This window comes from Amblyomma americanum, chromosome 4 (genome assembly GCF_052857255.1).
Source record: "Amblyomma americanum isolate KBUSLIRL-KWMA chromosome 4, ASM5285725v1, whole genome shotgun sequence".
Lineage (NCBI taxonomy): Eukaryota > Metazoa > Arthropoda > Arachnida > Ixodida > Ixodidae > Amblyomma > Amblyomma americanum.
The window spans coordinates 134,721,044-134,740,597 of NC_135500.1; the positions used below are offsets into that span (position 1 = coordinate 134,721,044).

Consider the following 19,554-nt stretch of genomic DNA (forward strand, 5'->3'; position numbering starts at 1 on the left):
TAAACACAGCCGCCGTGGCACGGGATTTACCTATGCGGAGAACGGAGCGCTAGCCAAAGGGCACACGCCATGAAGAAGCGACGGTAATTAGGTTTCGTGAAATGAAATAGAAAAAAAATGCTGGCGGTTTAGCACTGCTAACCCCAAACTATTGTGCAAAAGCAAGCTTTTGCAGGTGCACACCAACGCCGCGTATACCTGAAAGCGCGTATCCTTTCCTTTCGTGACTTGTCCACAGATTGAAGTTGACGAAGATGACGACGTGCAATGCACAGCGCGAGCGTGTGTCGCAATTTGACACGAGGCCTGATCGACTGCACATGTGTGTGCCTCGCAGACTTTTGATGTTTTGGAAGGAGGGTTCTTGCAGGGGTATGGTGGCCTGGTATTTTGTGGCGTAAGCGTGCTTAGGCTTTTCTTTTCGGCACTATTCCCATGCAATAAAGCAAAAAAAAAAAAGTTGCCCCGCCGCGGTGGCTCAGTGGTTAGGGCGCTCGGCTACTGATCCGGAGTTCCCGGTCTCGAACCCGACCGCGGCGGCTGCGTTTCGATGGAGGAAAAACGCTAAGGCGCCCGTGTGCTGTGCGATGCAGTGCACGTTAAAGATCCCCAGGTGGTCGAAATTATTCCGGAGCCCTCCACTACGGCACCTCCTTATTACTTTCTTCGTTCACTCGCTCCTTTGTCCCTTCCCTTACGGCGCGGTTCAGGTGTCCAACGATATATGAGACAGATACTGCGCCATTTCCTTTCCCCCAAAACCAATTATTAATTATTAAAACTGCGGCGATAGCATAGCGCTCTCGTGCAGTGGCCAGCGAAGCTGATCTGTTCGCGCCGCTGCGGGTTCGAAACCCAGTCGCGGCAATATTTGTTTTATATGTCCAGGACAGCCAAGGTCATCCCCATTTAAAGTCTCGCTTATTTCTCGCCATTTCCCACATCACGTGTCTAACTTTGCAAGGCTTCACCACGCTCCCAAATTAACCAGCTTATGAGGCCAATAGTGATTTCTCAATAAAAGCAATAATGTGATCCTCCTGCACCCCTTTTCTTTGTCCCTTTTGTTTGTGTTCGCGCTTCAATATGAGCTTTAAGATTAAGGCGAGCAAAACTCACAGCACCATCACAGTCCGGGAAATTAAACTGGGGACGCAGGAGTAACACTGAACAGAGAAAGGAAAAATTTTATATCTCGAGTCCAGGCTCGGCACAGCCCCTTCGATAGCAGCAGCTGGTGCTATTGCTAGTCGCGGCAGCCAGCTGTAAAGTTTTGAGAGAGAAGGAAAAAAAAAGTGGAGGTGATGCTACGCCAATATGCTGCATCTAATTGGTTCTCCGGGAAAACGTTACGCGGGGCTTAACGCACGAGCAAATCGGGAGAGCGGGAGTGACGTACGCGGCAAAAAGTCCGGGCTAACACCGTCGCTTGTGTGTCACTCAAGGTGTACGCGGGCCAGGCCTGTGCGGGCGCACGTTCAACGATTTTGCTGTTGCCGCCGCCACCAATATTCGCTGCAGCAACGGGCCCACTCAATCTCTGCCGCGCACGGGCAGCTTGTGTTGCGTAACGGTTCGACGCCACCGAAGCTAGACCTCACGCATCACGTGACACCCCCAGCTCCCCTGTAACTCCCATCGTTTTGTGAGAGACCGCTCCACCCTCCTGGTTTCGCTCCACACAGACGGGTCGCAGTGTGAGGTAAGCCTCGTTTAACGGCTTCCCATCCTTGCCTCCTGGAACAAATTCAACACCGTGCGCACCGCCCCCCCCCCCCTTTCCGCACACCACGCGTGCGTATAACACGTGACACACGTGGACTCACTGAGGACTAAATCCCTCTCACCCTCAGGACCTTCCCCCCCCCCCCCCCCTTCTCAACTGCACCCGACGATCTCAGCCACTTCTCCTGCACAGTTTTACCGATCCACAACGCTTACGCCGCCGTCAACCCACCCCCTCTCGATGTCCCCTCGCCCACTGTACGCATTTATGGATTCCATCCGTTAAGAAACCAATCTATCCGGAACGGAAGTGTCGTCGTCATCGGCGTAGCCAGCAGCGCCCGTCATTGTTTACACGACTCAACGCGCCGCGAGCGAGCCGACCAGCCGGGCGCGGCCGGAGCGAGCAGCAGTGCCCACGAAGAACCGGCCCGCGGCACGCGAACGCCAGCTGGCGCCGCCGCCGCCGCCGGGTGGCGCAGCGGTAGCTCGCTCTCCAGCGCGCTCCCCGGTGCCCTTCAGATTTTCCCTCTCTTCATCCTCCTCAACTCGCCAAACTCCTCCCTCCCTCCTCCACCGAAAAAAAAGAAAGGAAGGCAGATGCTCAGGTAACCTGGGGGGAGTGGTCGCCGTTGCACTGGGCGGGGCGTCGCAAAATTTTGGGGCGTGGCTACTGCAACAAAGAGGCGGTGCTTGAAGTGGAGGAGGGGATGGTGGGGTCTGGTGCTCCGACCTCGCAGAACTTGCGCCCTACGCAGTCGTCGGGCCCCCATCGTCCCTCCTCCCTCTTTCGCCTCGGATTTAGGGGGAGGGCGCCGCTGGCGGGTGGGGTAGGTGGTAGGGGGGAGACAGTGAGGGGGCGCAGAGTGGCGGAGGGAGGGGGGGGGGGAGGGGACACAGCGAGCAGAGAGCCGCGTCGAGCGCACGGCCGGCAGCGTTTCAAGATGGCAGCCACGCGGAGACGCTGAAAAAGCACCCCGGGAGCGTGTCACGAACCGCGAGCGGCGTCCGGCGTCGCGCTCCCCTGTACCCCGGCCGCCATGCGACACTGGGACTGCCACACGGACGGTGAGTACTCGAGATCGACGCTGACGGATTCGTACGCGGATTTGTGTACCGTCGCTCTCACGTAACTCCCGCGCATGCTTGGAGTGGTCGTGCACGGAGCGAACGATTCCGCTAGGCGGGAGAACGCCGGTTTCTCTAGCGCGGAACGTTTACACCGCTCGCCGCCGGCTCAACCCGTCCTCCTGGCGAGCACGTGCGTCGGATTGCGCCGACGGATTTTGGACGGAGCTGACTGCCGATGGCAATGGCCTGGATGTATACGCGTCAGAAATGAATGGTGGGGAGCGTGTACTGATTCCTTTCGGTTGCTTATCCGGGCAACGACCGTCATTGCGAGTTCTCGTTATCGGCCGTGCCGCTGAGCCATTACCGGGCAACAGACAGTGTTCAAACAGGTCACAGACCGAGTACTTGGCGCTGACGGCGGCTCGAACGATAGCCAAGCTGCTGCCGTTCGGCGATCTAGTTCGCGCTGTTTTCGCGATAGCCGGATCACCCGATGGAGCACGTTAAACGGGCTTCGCCAGAGTATTTGCCTCGATAGGTGTTCTGTATGTGGCTGTTTTATTGATGTTGTTTTATTTCATGACATATATGCCACGCCTTGAACGGGGTTGCGGCCTTGTGCAGAGTAAGGAAACCATTGACCTCAATGGATAGCGTAAGTGAAACGTCACACCTGGCTGCATTCGTCACGCGAGTACCACGTGACGCTGCTTTTTGACCGCTCATTTGCTTCTTTGCTTTCTATTAACTGAAGTGGTAGGGACAGCATTTGCACAAGGTATATGTATACCTCCTTTATGCGAAGGGAAGTACATCTCGCAGGGTAAACTTCCGTGGTTGACTGCGTGCAATGTCATTTTCTGAAATCACAACCGTCTCAAGTACTGCGCGAAGACAAAAAGAAGATAAAGAAATTTAATACCTCGTTTTCAGTAACTATTGCAAGGTTCAGTGAACTCTTTTAGGCTTTTAGTGAGATAAAAGAAAATTGCTGTTTGGGGAAAGGAAATGGCGCAGTGCCTGTCTCACATATCGGCGGACACCTGAACCGCGCCGTAAGGGAAGGGATAAAAGAGGGAGTGAAAGAAGAAAGGAAGATAGTAACCCGTATTTTATTTGCGCCAATGAGAACGACTATACAGAGAGACACATGGACAGGCTTCATTTAATAATAATAATAATTGGTTTTGGGGGGAAAGGAAGTGGCGCAGTATCTGTCTCATATATCTTTGGACACCTGAACCACGCCGTAAGGGAAGGGATAAAGGAGGGAGTGAAAGAAAGGAAGAATAGGTGCCGTAGTGGAGGGCTCCGGAATAATTTCGCGCTTCCGTTTCTGTCTTAATTAGTCGTGCTGCCGACTGGGAAATTACTCTTTGTTGTCTTCGTGCTTTTAATGGGGTTCTTATTCTTGTGTTCTGAGTCGTATTTGCTGCCGCAAGTTCTGCCATCCACCTGTGGTAAAGTGTAAGTGAATGTTCTTTTTATCGATTTAGACGCTTTCTTTTCTCGTTCAATTTTTTTAATATTAATTTTTTTTTTTTTTTTGCAAAGCCGCGTTTACCACTCTACATACGAAACCGAACTGTGGTGTGACCGTGATCGTGTATCGCCCGGAAGAACAACTTTCAATATGGCAGAATTTGGTTGTGATAGAGCCCACGTGGCTGTTTAGCCCGTCAAGGTGCCTTATATACAATTGCTATGGAATTCTACTATCAATAATCAGAACAAGGCAGCGGTTTTAATTCCAGGAGAAATGAAAAAACGTTCTTTTCGGTATATATGGCATTGAACATCAGGTGGCGTAAATCAATTCGAAGCTCTCTATACCGCGGCCGGGCTCGTGACCCAGGGCTTTTTCACTCCCTGGACATGTATTAATGAAAGACTTGATTCTGACTAGTTCGCACTGATTTCTATCGCGAACTCAACTAGGGTGTCGATTTCTTTTTCGGCTTTTGGCAAGTAAATGACCTCGCATATATGTGTACAGTCGTTCGTACCACTGCCGGACCTGACCAAATATGTGTGACGTATTGTGCATGTATACAGAAGTGCTAACAGATGAATATACTCGGCGTTGTCAGTTTCTTGCTTTGCGTGCGTATAGTTTCAACTATATACTATTTCTGCGAATGTAACATTTTTATTTAGTTTTTTTGTAAAGTCCAAGCATACGCGACATTAATGTTCTATATAAATGCGCGCCTTTTACTGCAGACGTGAGGTGCACAGTATGGCGATTGCTCTCCGGCCGCCCTGTACAAGTTAATTTTCGTATTTTCAAGGTCTCCGGTCACCGCGATATGTGAACTGCATACACGTGCTGTATTCATTCATACCGAGCATTTCTGGACAAAAACATTTTTGAACGGAACAGATTATGATTCTGGATTTTTATGGCGCAAGGGCATCTGTGGTCAAAGAGCGCCATGGCACAAGGTTTTTTTTTTTTTCTTATACTCAAGGTGGGGTCAGGGACCCATTTCCCAAGCATTTCACCCTAAATAAGCCGAGCACCAGACCAGGGGAAAGCTTGTACCCATTCTATCACCGGTGGGAACCTGGCGGCACTGGGGATCGAACCCCGCTCCTCCTCTCGCATGCGAGGCGGGACAGAGTTTATAGACGCAATTTTTTCATATATTGTAAGATTTCACTATAATAATAATTGATTTTTGGAGAAAGGAAATGGCGCACTATCTGCCTTATATACCGTTGGACACCTGAACCGCGCCGTAAGGGAAGGGATAAAGGAGGGAGTGAAAGAAGAAAGGAAGAAGAGGTGCCGTAGTGGAGGGCTCCGGAATAATTTCGACCACCTGGGGATCTTTAACGTGCACTGACATCGCACAGCACACGGGCGCCTTAGCGTTTTTCCTCCATAAAAACGCAGCCGCCGCGGTCGGGTTCGAACCCGGGACCTCCGGATCAGTAGTCGAGCGCCCTAACCACTGAGCCACCGCGGCGGGTAAAAAGATAGCAATGAATATATCCGCAGATCTCCCGTCGGAAGGCTTGCATTTGTTTATAATAATAATAACAATTGGTTTTGGGGGAAAGGAAATGGCGCAGTATCTGTATCATATATCGTTGGACACCTGAACCGCGCCGTAAGGGAAGGGATGAAGGAGGGAGTGAAAGAAGAAAGGAAGAAACCTATTAACGTTTTTTTGCTGTCTTGAAAAGCGTTCCCCATTGGTTTCCTAAGGCCGCCCTAACTGCTCGCTGCGAGTGATGAAAAAATCTTCCATATTTCCATCATATTTTCATAACAGTAGCTGAAAATTTTCCAATATTCAAAATTTTTGTCTAAGAATGTTGGACATGGATGTGCGACGCGAGCTGCGGCGACGCTTATATGCGTATATGCGCAGAACCAGCTTGGCGGGTCGCCTTCCGAGTTCTCGTTATCTCTCGCATGGTTGTCGAAAAACGGCGCGCTTTATACAAAGAGCGCAACGCGACCCCTGAGATGCCTTTAGTTTCTTTGAAACCCTTTTAGCCCCGCATGTTTATGCATATTATGCCTATCTATAACCGCGCCGAGCACTAAAGTGTTTTTCCATGCGTGAAGGGTGCATGGACGCCTCGCGCGCAGGTGTTCGACGCCGCGGGGGGAATCTATAAGTGCATTCTATAAAAGCGCGCGTCGCAGGTTAGACCCGTTGTGTTCTCTTTTTCACCTCCAATTATCCCTTTTCTGTGTGGTCCATTATCTTACCAGGGGCATTTAAGGTGGTTAAGTTTAGACACGTTGTGCGCATTCAAACATGGTTTACGCATTTCGTGCTGATTCGGTTGCATTACTTTGCGGGAGCCCGTTGTGTCGAGAACACCCACAGGCAGAGATAAGTGTTTCGAGAAATTACGTTGTGTAAGTAAACGTGCTGATTAACCAGAAGGGCGAAAGCGCGCGAGGGAATGTATATAGATGCGCTGTTATTTCGCGCGTTGGGTCCGCGTGACCAGATCGAGAGGCTAAGAGCGCCTGCTTTACACTGATGCATTTTCCGGGTTTTGGGTCTTCTTCACACTCTTTCCTTCCTTTGCTTTCTGTCCGCGCTGGTAACGTTGAAAAAAATGTCCTTTACGCTTAAAAAAAAATATTTGATGAAGAGAGAGAAGTTGTTGCCAGGAAGAAAGAAAAGGAAAGTGCACAGGCCTGCCCACTGGCTCAAGCCGAGCCACGATCGCTACCACGTGCAGATAGTAGGAGAGTTGAAAGATGGGATAGAAAGACAGGATAGTGCAGACGCGCTAAAGACAAGGCCGATCCAGGAGGTAGTGCAATACCGGGCCAACCGGTGGCGGGAGTGAAGCATCCTTCAAACTCTCCGCCACATTTCCAACAATAAGTCCAATTGGACCCGTAACAGATACTCTACGGGTTCCGGACAATCGCATATTTGATGAAGGGCACACGATTATTATGCACAAAAATCACTCCTTTGTATAGAGTTCCGCCCGCCGCGGTGGCTCAGTGCATGGTTAGGGCGCTCGACTACTGATCCGGAGTTCCCGGGTTCGAACCCGACCGTGGCGGCTGCGTTTTTACGGAGGAAAAACGCTAAGGCGCCCGTGTGCTGTGCGATGTCAGTGCACGTTAAAGATCCCCAGGTGGTCGAAATTATTCCGGAGCCCTCCACTACGGCACCTCTTTCTTCTTTCACTCCCTCCTTTATCCCTTCCCTTACGGCGCGGTTCAGGTGTCGGCCGATATGTGAGACAGATACTGCGCCATTTCCTTTCCCAAAAAAAACAGTTATTATTATTATTGTTATAGAGGTCCACCCATGGCATGTTTGTTTTAATTTATCTCTTTTTTTAAGTACGCATTCCCTTACAAAAATGTCCTATGGCCGGCTATACACATTTGGCACAAATAGCTATAAACCTTTCTATCTATAGCTGTAGATACAGGCTGATATATTTTTATATAGAGAGCTTAAGATAACTGAATGGTTCCAAAGCTATAGCTTTAGTGGCATAGATTTTTCAGTAGCTGGCAATAAGCACCTCTGTGTGTGCTTATAGACGTTCATAAAAGGACTTAGACGGACAGCTTTGTTCACAGACGCCCATAGGACGTTTTTGTATGGGTTGTGAACAGGTAGCTATAGACGTAGCCCAGGGTCTCACAGGATGCCTTCTGATAGTAGCATTGTATAGTAGAATGTATCTTCGGTCACTGGCCATGTCAAAAACGTTTGTTGGCGCTTCGAAATCTGTACGCGGGTTTCTTGCTCGCAATGAAACCGGCCGTGAAAGGTAAAGCTTGTGTAGCTTTAACTAATATAATTATTTTTCATAAGCTGGGTGAACATTTCACGTTGTTCTGTTGAGTGTTTTCGGCGTCATCAGTATTATCGAGGATTCCACGGGGCAGCGCCGCGTTGACAAATTTCTTTCGATAATAGCAACGATTTCCACGTTGATTTTTAAGTCGGTTAGTTAAAAGTAAGTAAGCACGCATCTTTCACGGCCCGTTCCTCGTTATCAATAAAGAACCCATGCGAATAGCGAAACGTCAGCTAACGTTTGTGACATGTCAGTGACCGATGATTCATTCTACTATATAAGAAGCTATAGACTTTCCCGAAAAATAAAAAAATAGATCTAAGCTTACCAACTTAGCCCACTAATCAGCGAGAGCCAATTGGCGTAGTGGCATAATAATAATAATTGGTTTTTTGGGAAAGGAAATGGCGCAGTATCTGTCTCATATATCGGCGGACACCTGAACCGCGCCGTAAGGGAAGGGGTAAAGGAGGGAGTGAAAGGAGAAAAGAAGAAAGAGGTGCCGTAGTGGAGGGCTCCGGAATAATTTCGGCCACCTGGGGATCTTTAACGTGCACTGACATCGCACAGCACACGGGCGCCTTAGCGTTTTGCCTACATAAAAACGCAGCCGCCGTGGTCGGGTTCGGACCCGGGAACTCCGGGTCAGTAGCCGAGCGCCCTAACCACTGGGCCACCGCGGCGGGTATGGAGTGGCAGGCCCATTTTAACAGTTTGACACGCCAGGTCGGGCGCCACACAGGCCCGTTTTAGCGTCTACATATTCTCTCACGTGCATACTGGTCTTCCGCTTGCTGTTCGATCGCGTTTGCGGCACACTTACACTGACTCCAGGGCCCGCTTGCACGATTGCAAGTAATCTAGTTCGCAGTGTTGTCTTATATGTGCAGTCTAAATCCTCCATTGGTTTTCAGGAAAGGAAAGGCGAGTAACAGGCTTTCTGGGACAGCGGACACCTCAATCGCGCTGTGAGTTGACGGTGGTGTACGCCTACAAATTGGGGCGATTATGCTCCTTTCCTTTTCTTAAAACTAACGGAGGGTTTCGACTGCAAATAAAAAAAATGTGTTACGAGTAGCGCGTTACACGGCTGACGTCGTGACCCCTGAATTTCCTCCACTAAATGGCTTGTATACAAAGCTATTACTGTTTTCGCTTTAAAAATGAGGTATTACATGATACTGCCTTTTTTTTTTCGCTCTTTCAGTACCGTGTGAACGTCATAGAACTTCAGCTCCAAGCATATACACACAGCATTGTGCTTACATTGTACCGAAGTAGACCCCTACATCCGAAGGGTGGTGTGGTTTTGCGGGCTGCATATCAGTCACCTTTCATTTGGTCGTTTGCGCACGCCCCATGGTCGTCGTCTTGTTTTCCGTTACCGCCAAACAGTCTTGCGATTTTTCTTAATCCGGTGATAGGATATCGCTTTGTCAACGCCTTCTTCATGTCGGCGTCGTGAATGAGGCAGAAACTCGCCCTGTAAACAAGAGAGCATCCGAAGGGAATTGGATTTCGTTCATTCCAACTGTCTTTACACGGCATTTATGGATGAAAAGTGCCTCCAGTCAAGCGCTCCGGCTAATGAGAACCTTAACAACGTTAAAGTATAGTTTAAACGCGGAAACTACATACACTCCAAATACGAATACGCCTGTATGGGAGTCAGAATGGGAATAAGCTGTCCACTAGCTCAGTCCCTTTTATAGAAGAGTGTGCGCTAGACGACATATTACTTCCTTTTTACTCTATTCTGTTTAGAGTGTAGATGGTCGATTAAAAGGGAGTTAGTAGAAACTTTTTCGTCGTGCGTGGCGCTGAAGAGCCATAGAGAAGATCAAAATGGCCAGATATATCGTATGTATTTAGATATGCGAGCTGAAATCAAGACGAATTAAGCATGGACAGGGCTTGTAATCCGAACGGGAGATAGCCGATGATCTCTCAGGTTAACGGAGTGGTTTCCAGGGGAAGGCAAGTGTAGCAGGAAGCGACTGAGAGTATTAGGAGAGCGGAGATCAGGAAGTTTGCAGAGATAAGATGGCCACAGATAGCACAGCACAGTGCTAATTGGAGGGGTGTGGATGAGGTTTTTATCCTTCAGAGGGAGTAGTTAGGCTGGCGATGATATATGGAGAGCTTGGGAGCTTTGCTTTGTTCAATAAGATAGTTTTAATGCAGCTAATTTGGGAAGTTGATGCATATTGTTAGATAATAATCACTTAATATAAACAAATATCCAGGAAAACGTATCTGTCTGGAAGATAATCTAGCCTCAGAAGAGGGGCTACGTAAACAATGTAGCATCATTATTAAACATCTGTTGAAAAATATGAAACTCCTTGTACAATGCTGATTAAGGCAGCCATGCAGTCGACAGGACAGCTTGCATTTCGTATCTGAACGGTGCATTAACTTTAAATTAAAATTGAAATTGGTTTTAGGGGAAATGGCGCATTATCTGTCTCACATATCGGCGGACACCTGAACCGCGCCGTAAGGGATAAAGGATGGAGTGAAAGACGAAAGGAAGAGGTGCCGTAGTGGAGGGCTCCGGAATAATTTCGACCACCTGGGGATCTTTGACGTGCACTGACATCGCGCAGCACACGGGCGCCTTAGCGTTTCGCCTCCATCGAAACGCGACCGCCGCGGTCGGGTTCGAACCCGGGAACTCCGGATCAGTAGCCGAGCGCCTTAGCCACTGAGCCACCGCGGAACAGTAGCTTTAGCTCTCGTCATTCTGCGTGCAAGACGATTCAAGCATTCGGATAACTACTCTTTATTTTTTTTATTTTTACTTTTCGCCGCTTTTGAAAGTCTTATGTTATTCCAGCAGTTCTGTACGTCCACATCTCTTACTTTTCAGAATCGGTGACAAAATCGCTGTGATGAGCACATTTTAAATACGACAGATCTGTAACTATGTATCCTCTGCCAATGTCTGTGAGGCAACCTCGCCCCCCCCCCCCCCCTCCCATCTCCACTTCTAGTTCCTCAATTTCCCTGAAGGAGGATAACATAAAAGTTCCATGCATTGGACGCTCGAGACCCTTTTCGCGACTTGCGCCATACATCCCGACACTTCCATAACTCCGCCATTAAAACCTGAGTCTTGGACAAATTCGGAGCGTCCCACTAGTCACTCCTCCGAACGCTTTCGAACATCTACGGGCAGTGATAACAAGCATAAACGGGGTTATATTTTACGATATCATGTTATCACCATGAGGTTGCTGGATAATATAAGTCGGTGGTCTCTATTACTGATAAAGCTATAGCTTAATCTAGCAATATAGAAATAGAAAAAAAACTTCGTATACTTCTGTCGGCTGGTAAGGAGCTGATCTGGGGAACGTGTGCTGGAGCCGGGGCCAGCGGTGGAATTTAGGGCTGTTAATTCCTAGCAGAAAAGTGTGAGTGCGTGTAAGGCCCGTTTCACATGCATGCGACTTTCGCCTGCGACACTGCGAATTCTGTCGGTCTGCGACTGGGGAGAGCCGTCGGTCTAGTCGCAGACGGCTTGCGATCGAGTTCCGTCCGGTTGGTATTCGGTCGCAGTGTCGGTGTGTTCGCTTTGCGACTGACCAAAGGGGGGCGCCGAGACGGCGTGCGACGTGCGGTCACGTGGGAGCTGTTACCGCGGTGGAAGCAAAACTGTTTATTCTAATGAAAACATACGGAATAATGCCTTACATCTAAAAATACGCTGGTCATAAAATCATCAACACATTTCGTGTGACGTTTCTGTCGAGTTTAATATAATGGGTTGCCTATGCAAACATCAAGCAACCTTGCCTGTTCCTCCGAGCGAATTCGTTGTGTCGGTGTTGCATGTGAAAGCACTGAGCGAAAATCGCACTGCGGCCTCACAGTCACAGACTACACCGGATATTTTCGGTCCAGTCGCAGCATGTGAAACGGGCCTAAGGCAAAATCATCGGTCGTCGCTACGGCAAATACTGGTACAGCGCGAATTATTGGATAGTAAAGCAAACGTAAACTTCGACTGCTCATGCGCTATTTCACTGAGTGTTATATGCTGCTGAGACCAAACCAAAACAGAATCCAACCGACATATCGGTTGGAGTGCCGCAATATCTTTTTTTTTCGAATAAAAGTTGTTGTTTATTACATTCATCTTGCACCCATTTAAATGATCTGGCGTGAGGAAAAATACTAATTCCGAGCGAATGCTATATCTGCCCAGATTAACGCATTGCCTCCGAGATGGACCTTACACCTTGCCACATTTCCTAACGCCGCAGCACTGAGGAAAGATATGAATACGCGTGTTTAAAATGGGGCGAGAGTTTCGTTAGCACAATCTTAGACTCCAACACACAGAACTTAGACGTTGTTTGCACATTTCTTTATGGAATTGCACTCACTCTCTCTACTTTTATGAAAAAAAAACACGTATGTTGGACGTCATAAAAGTTTTCTTTTTTGCTTCGGATTGGTGTGACTGCCGTGCGTTGGTCTCCGGTTTAATTAATAATAATTGGTTTTTGGGGAAAGGAAATGGCGCAGTATCTGTCTCATATATCGTTGGACACCCGAACCGCAGTTTTTTTTTCCACAAATCGTTTTAGGATTGAAGCTTTGGCAAGACTAGACGTGACCTAGCTTGGTGACACCTAATAATAATAATATAATATTTGGTTTTGGGGGGAAAGGAAAATGGCGCAGTATCTGTCTCATATATCGTTGGACACCTGAACCGCGCCGTAAGGGAAGGGATGAAGGTGAGAGTGAACGAAGAAAGGAAGAAAGAGGTGCCGTATTGGAGGGCTCCGGAATAATTTCGACCACCTGGGGATCTTTAACGTGCACTGACATCGCACAGCACACGGGCGCCTTAGCGTTTTTCCTCCATAAAAACGCAGCCGCCGCGGTCGGGTTCGGGTCGAAATTATTCCGGAGCCCTCCACGAATACGGGATCGCTCAAATATGCTTGTTACCATCCCGAGTAGTGGTGACCCCACGTTGGTCGCCAAATTGCGGCACCCCATCGAACTTTTGGCGCCCAGCAGTGTAGGGTCCAAGACAACGGCAACGGTCTTGTTTACGCCCGAAAAGTAAACAGCTGTTGCCCTATTCCGGACTTCTGTTCAGAGTGCACCGAGGAGGCTTAGTGCCAACTTAGCCATGGCCGTGCAGCTATGTATACAACCAGCATCGATACATGATGGTTCTGAAGAAACGTGCAGCATGAGGTCATATATCTCATGCACATATTTATGAGAACGTCCCTGTGTCGAAGTAAGATGCATGTATAAATCGCACGCAGTATAGCGAAAGCTTTGAAATGAAGCTCCATTTTCTCAGCGTTGTCTGCGGGTTATACACTGCTCTAGATACGCCACAAAGGTCTCTACCGTGCGCGTTATCGTTCTGCTTAATAATAATAATTGGTTTTGTTGGGGAAAGGAAATGGCGCAGTATCTGTCTCATATATCGTTGGACACCTGAACCGCGCCGTAAGGGAAGGGATAAGGGAGGGAGTGAAAGAAGAAAGGAAGGAGGAGGTGCCGTAGTGGAGGGCTCTAGAATAATTTCGACCACCTGGGGACGTTTAACGTGCACTCACATCGCACAGCACACGGGCGCCTTAGCGTTTTTCCTCCATAAAAGCGCTGCCGCCGCGGTCGGGTTCAAACCCGGGAACTCCGGATCAGTAGCCGAGCGCCCTAACCACTGAGCCACCGCGGCGGGGTATTACCGATTAGCAAAGTCGTTGCTGTCGAATGCTTTGTACACCTGCATTGTCACGTGGCAAAAAGGAAAATCGGGGACACATATGACTCCGAAGCCCTCATTTATACAACTATACAACTTGTATGATACAAAATCAAACTCAGTTGGTTCAGTCCACATGTAAAAATAACTGAAAGAGGAAAGCTGAAAGTATACATAAATACTAAGGACAGCGCGGTTACTGTGCTTGACCATAATTGAACTTGCTACTGCGGTTTAGATATATATTTTTTCTGTGCATGTTTTATTCGTGCTTTTTACTCTTTTGCTGTCAATTTTGCTTAATAAAATGTATCTATTTTTCCAGTATGGTACAATGGTACTCTTCTTCAACACCGTCTTTTCGTTTTCACGTAAGGTGCCTTCAAGCACATGAACGTACATTACACCAATAACGCCTGTTTAAAAAGCCTTAAAGACCACGGCACTTATTATATGTTATCGATCGGCAGTGCTGCGCGGCGCAGTAGCTCTGATATTACCTTCCTCGCCAGTCACCCCCTGCCTTTATTTTTTTTATTATTATTATGGGCCAATGGGCAGTTGCTTCATTACCGTGTCAATTTTGGCTCTTTCCTTCGAATAAATGAATAAAAACTTGACTGGGTTTTCGGAATTGCGCGGGTGGTCGTCCTTATAAAGTCCTGGATCCCAAATGGCTCGGGCTCTGCTGAGCACCTTGCGTTGCGCGGAGCGACTCATGTGGGCCAGTTCCGCATGCCACTGCGCTTGGATGAGTGCTCTATAGCGTTGGTTTCTCTAATTGTTCTTTATGAACTTGTGCGCCTATATGCATACTGGGCGCGGCGTCCAGTTCATCACCAATTCTGTCCCGCATGGGCGTCTATACAAACAGCGCGGTTTCGCTTCAAATCGATGACTGCATGTTTACGGATGAGTCGGGACACGCTTGACAGATCCGAGCGCTGTAAATGGCCGTTAAAGCCGCTTTTGAATGCCGCGTGCTGCTCCTCATAGCTTCCTGATCTTTTTTTTTTTTCGCCTATTGCCCCTAAAGGCACGGTCGGCATCGAAGCTAGCAGCTCCCTTTATACCATATGCACTCACGCGTACGTTCCGAATTCAGGCAAGGCGAGACGATAACGCGGCTGTATAGGTTGCGAAGGAAGAAAATGGTTAGAAAACGGGCTAAACAGCAGTAGACGGATTATTACATGTAACGTTGCGATGGAAGAGGCAATAGCGCGATGGCGTCTTTGGCGTTTTGTAAGCGACGGAACGGTTGATGCCCCTTTGGGGCCGAAGGATGGCCAAGCACGAAGAAAAAAGAAGTGTCGCTTGGTTACTCGATTTATAGACTTCCCTGGCCTCAAATTGGCACCTGCTTAGTGAAACAATTAATGGCGACAGCGTTTCCGACAGCTATACACTCACGTTGGGCAGGGGAGTTGCTTGACAAGAGGGAAGGGATGGTTTATGGGGGTTTTAAAGTCCCAAAGCGACTCACGCTATGAGGGACGCCGCAGTGAAGGGTTCCGGAAATTTCGACCACCTGGGGTTCCTTAACGTGCACTGACATCGCACAGTAGACGGGCCTCTAGCATTTCGCCTCCATCGAAATTTGACCACCGGGGCCTGGATCGAACCCGCACCTTTCGGGTCAGTAGCCGAACGCCATAACCACTGAGCCACCGCGGCGGCAAGGGAATGGATGGGAGCGCGCTCAATGGATACCACTGCACGGGGAACGATGTTGCGGAGTCTTTAAGAACAGTTGCGTGAAATCGAGTGGGCATGTCAGAAACCTTGCGATAGCGTAATTTTAAAAATTAGTACTAAATAAAACGAGCAGTCCGTGATATGCATACGGATAAAAAAAAAGCTCTTAAGTGATCATCGGTGGGTCGTTGGAATGCGTTAGCAGCCAAGCGTACGTTATATCCGAGTTTGGCACACTAAACTTTGTTATATCCGAGATGGAATACTTTGAAGTGGCATACTGCCAGGGCCGTGGGCAGGTGGCTATCTACCCACCGGGTTGTCGGCAACCTGCATTTCACTGCCTACTGACAGACAACGGTCGCCATTTTCGCTTGTCAGACCTTTCTAATGCTGGAGCTATAATAAAATAAAAATCCTCTGTTCGTCATATGCAGGTAACTAAATTACGTTTGCACGAACAATGTGTTCCTGTGAAGGCTGCATTCGATGTGCACAATTGCATGCACGATTTTTTTAAATTATTTTTTTTATGCTGACGCTGTTCGTGCCACGGAGGTAATCATAACTCTACATTTGCTGTCGAAAAAGAAAGGACGGAATATGAAACAATGTCCATTGCAAGCCGTTGTTAATGGCTTCTCAATTTATTAGGTGTTTATTACACGTTGAATAAAGTAGGCGGCCAAAAAGAGGTCCTTTGTAGCTAATATGGCGTTATATATATATATATATATATACATATATATATATATATATATATATATATATATATATATATATATATATACATATATATATATATATATATATATATATATATATATATATATATATATATATATATATATATATATATATATATATATATATATATATATATATATATATATATATATATATATATATATATATATGCATGTATGTATGTATGTATGTATATTAAGGAAGCCAACAGTCACCGAAATCAAGGTGCATAGGGAATGTTTCTTTTTTTTTAATATCTAGTGCCAATGAATTAGTTTTCTTTAAAGAAAATTACTTATAAAGCAGCAGATAAAAAAAACATGCCGCCGGTGGGATCCGAACCCACGACCTCCGAATATCGCGTCCTGTGCTTTTACCAACTGAGCTACGGCGAAAGCAGCAGATTGGACAGCCGTCGCCCTATAGCTCAGTTGGTAAGAGCACCGGACGCGATATTCGGAGGTCGTGGGTTCGGATCCCACCGGCGGCATGTTTTTTTATCTGCTGCTTTATAAGTAATTTTCTTTAAAGAAAACTAATTCATTAGCACTAGATATTAAAAAAAGAAACATTCCCTATGCACCTTGATTTCGGTGACTTCGCTTCCTTAATATGTTTGTCAAACGAGCCCCTCACTTCATTTGCCTTATATATATATATATATATATATATATATATATATATATATATATATATATATATATATATATATATATATATATATATATATATATATATATATATATATATATATATATATATATATATATATATATATATATATATATATATATAGGCAAAGGGTGGATGCAGCTGGCAAAGGACAGGGTTAATTGGAGAGACATGGGAGAGGCCTTTGCCCTGCAGTGGGTGTAGTAAGGCTGATGATGATGATATATCTTATAAGCACAATCTCAGTGCACACAGTGTGAATATCTGCAGCTGACCTTCTACGTGCTTTTTTTCCAACGATCGCAATTCTAGTGAAACTGATCCAATGTATGGCCAGGAAAATTTAATAAGGAACGGTATTTCGCTCGAGAAGACTGATGCACTAGTTCGCTTCCAGGTCTACAGAGGCGGCATATCATTCATCGCCTTAGAGCTTCGAGCACAGTGACTTCAAACACATTTCAATTTTTTTCGAATGTGTTCGAGCATCGTGAAACTTGTATAGCAGCGTCGTACACTGTTGTTGACGTCATCATGTGATATAGCACTTGAACTGTACCAGCGGACATTCGTGTCAGTGAAAATGAACTGAAAACGAATACAACTCGCAGAGAGTAACAAGGCACTCGCAAAAGCTCACAGGCCGGACATTGCATAAACACTATATAGTTGCGGTTCTTGTTCATATATCCTACCAATATTGCATAGGTGAAATTTCACAGCGAAAATCTGGACTCCTCTTCACACTTCTCTACAACATAATGGAACTCTACAGGAGGCACGTTGATAGTTGTACCGGTATTTGTACCTAACCTTGTAACCGCCGCTTTTTCCCTCTATCAGAAAGCCATAAAGACTGTGCACTGCATGTCACCGCGCTACTGTTGAGCTGTTGACAAAAGCAAACATGCTTGCATTATCGCGTGAGCTTTGATGCGGGAAGTAGCTCTACTTCCTTGAACTTTTCCGAAAGAGTATCGTGAGAGTGACCACCCTCACGGCGGCGTCGTATCGTCAGGTGCCGATCTGCTGACTTTTGCACGACTTGCAACGTGTGCCTTTTTTTATTTCTGTAAAATCAAGCTTCGTCAAACTCATCGGACCTTTGTTTTATACGATCTCAGTGTTTCTTTTTGATGTCAGTGATTTTTTTCTTTTTTTCTTTGAGACTGCATACAATTTGGACATTTGCCGCCTTTTTTCGGAAGTCTGTACTCCAGCTAATTCATTTCCTTTCTTTTTAGTAACGAAGAAAAGATTCATTAGTCATTTCTGGGACTGATTTATACTTATCCTTAGCTGCCGTTTATTGCAAGATGACAAAATTCATGGCGTAATGGCGGGATTGCTGCCGCGAATTCCTAAAAATTACTGTCATGTTTTACCTTGTTTTATTACATCAGAAAATAACACAGGATATATATAAGCGCAAAGAGGATGCTTTCTCTTCGTCCACCGGGGTAACCTATCGCATAAATGCTCCGATCTTTCTGCGGTGCGCATTTATGTATTACTATATATCCATGGGTGGCGCACATTAAGTCAATAGCTGCATGCATCTGCACAAACCATATGATCATGCGAATTCGAACGATGTTAATTAATTTGGCAGAATCAGCTGTCCCCAGACGAACACCCTTTTGGGTGCTAAAAAGGGTGCAGAGATCAGCACCCTTCAGGAAGGGTGCACTGCATGAAAGTTTAGAGGGCGCGCATCAGGCCAAGGCTTTTTCTTCATGGTTGAATCAATGTGGAGCACCCTTCCAACATGCATTCGTAGAGCTGTTATGGAAAAATAGTACCCTTTAATGAGGGTGCTACCATTACATCCTCTAAAGTATCATTAAGTGCACCCTTCCTTAAGGGTGCTCATCTCTGCACCCTTTTTTTAGCACCCAGAAGGGTGCTCGTCTGGAGACAGCTGATTTGCACCCTTAAGGGTGAGAAATTGTTTAGTGTGCATTTATATTTCCGTGTGACATCATCCACTAAAACTTGTTTTTTGTATGAGTTGGTGCATATCGATTTTGTAGAAAGTTTTATTTAGCGCGAACACGCACACAAGCGTATGTGTGTGTATTTCGTCTTTGTCGTGGTCCTTGCGCTAAAACTTTCTACAAGTATCATCTACGTAAGACAAAGCAAGACCTAAAACATTGTTTTTGTTCCCCGTATTTCTGTATTTTTTATAAATACAGGTAAAGCGTTCGTCCACGTTCAAGACTATATGTGCGACCAACTAAAAACCTAGTGCTTCAATTCAAGCAGGATTAAAAATACATAAAAAAGAAAACACCTCGTATTTATGCTTCCTCGCAGAAGTGACTTAACGAAACAACTTCGCAATGCAGCTAAAGAAGGACGATTAAACATTGTGACTACTTGATAGACGCTCATTTGCGCCGCCAGCTTGTATACGTCAGTGATCGAGCATGAAAGGGGTGCGAAGTTTATCATTTACGCTCGCTAATCTGCTCTTGAGGTTTAATCACTTGCGTAATCATCAGCAATGGCCTCATATGTTTCGTATCAGCAATGCATATCGCGAGTAGCCTCGTTCGTGGCTGATTAGCCACTCGGAGACCGAA

General features: G+C 46.7%; 1 protein-coding gene and 1 non-coding gene across 3 annotated transcripts in view; one reads left to right on the plus strand and one right to left on the minus strand.

Moving 5' to 3' along the window:
- The first annotated feature begins 2,658 nt into the window (after nucleotides 1-2,658).
- LOC144128371 (paired box protein Pax-6-like) overlaps nucleotides 2,659-19,554 on the plus strand; it is an 82,823-nt gene continuing 65,927 nt past the window's right edge. For both annotated transcript variants that reach the window (XM_077661731.1, XM_077661732.1), the window contains exon 1: nucleotides 2,659-2,793. In XM_077661731.1, the coding sequence (XP_077517857.1) occupies nucleotides 2,766-2,793 (28 nt within the window). In that variant the 5' untranslated portion in view covers nucleotides 2,659-2,765. The remainder of the gene's footprint in view (nucleotides 2,794-19,554) is intronic.
- On the minus strand, nucleotides 5,700-5,771 carry TRNAS-ACU (transfer RNA serine (anticodon ACU)). Its single transcript has one exon. It is a non-coding gene; the product is annotated as a tRNA-Ser (tRNA).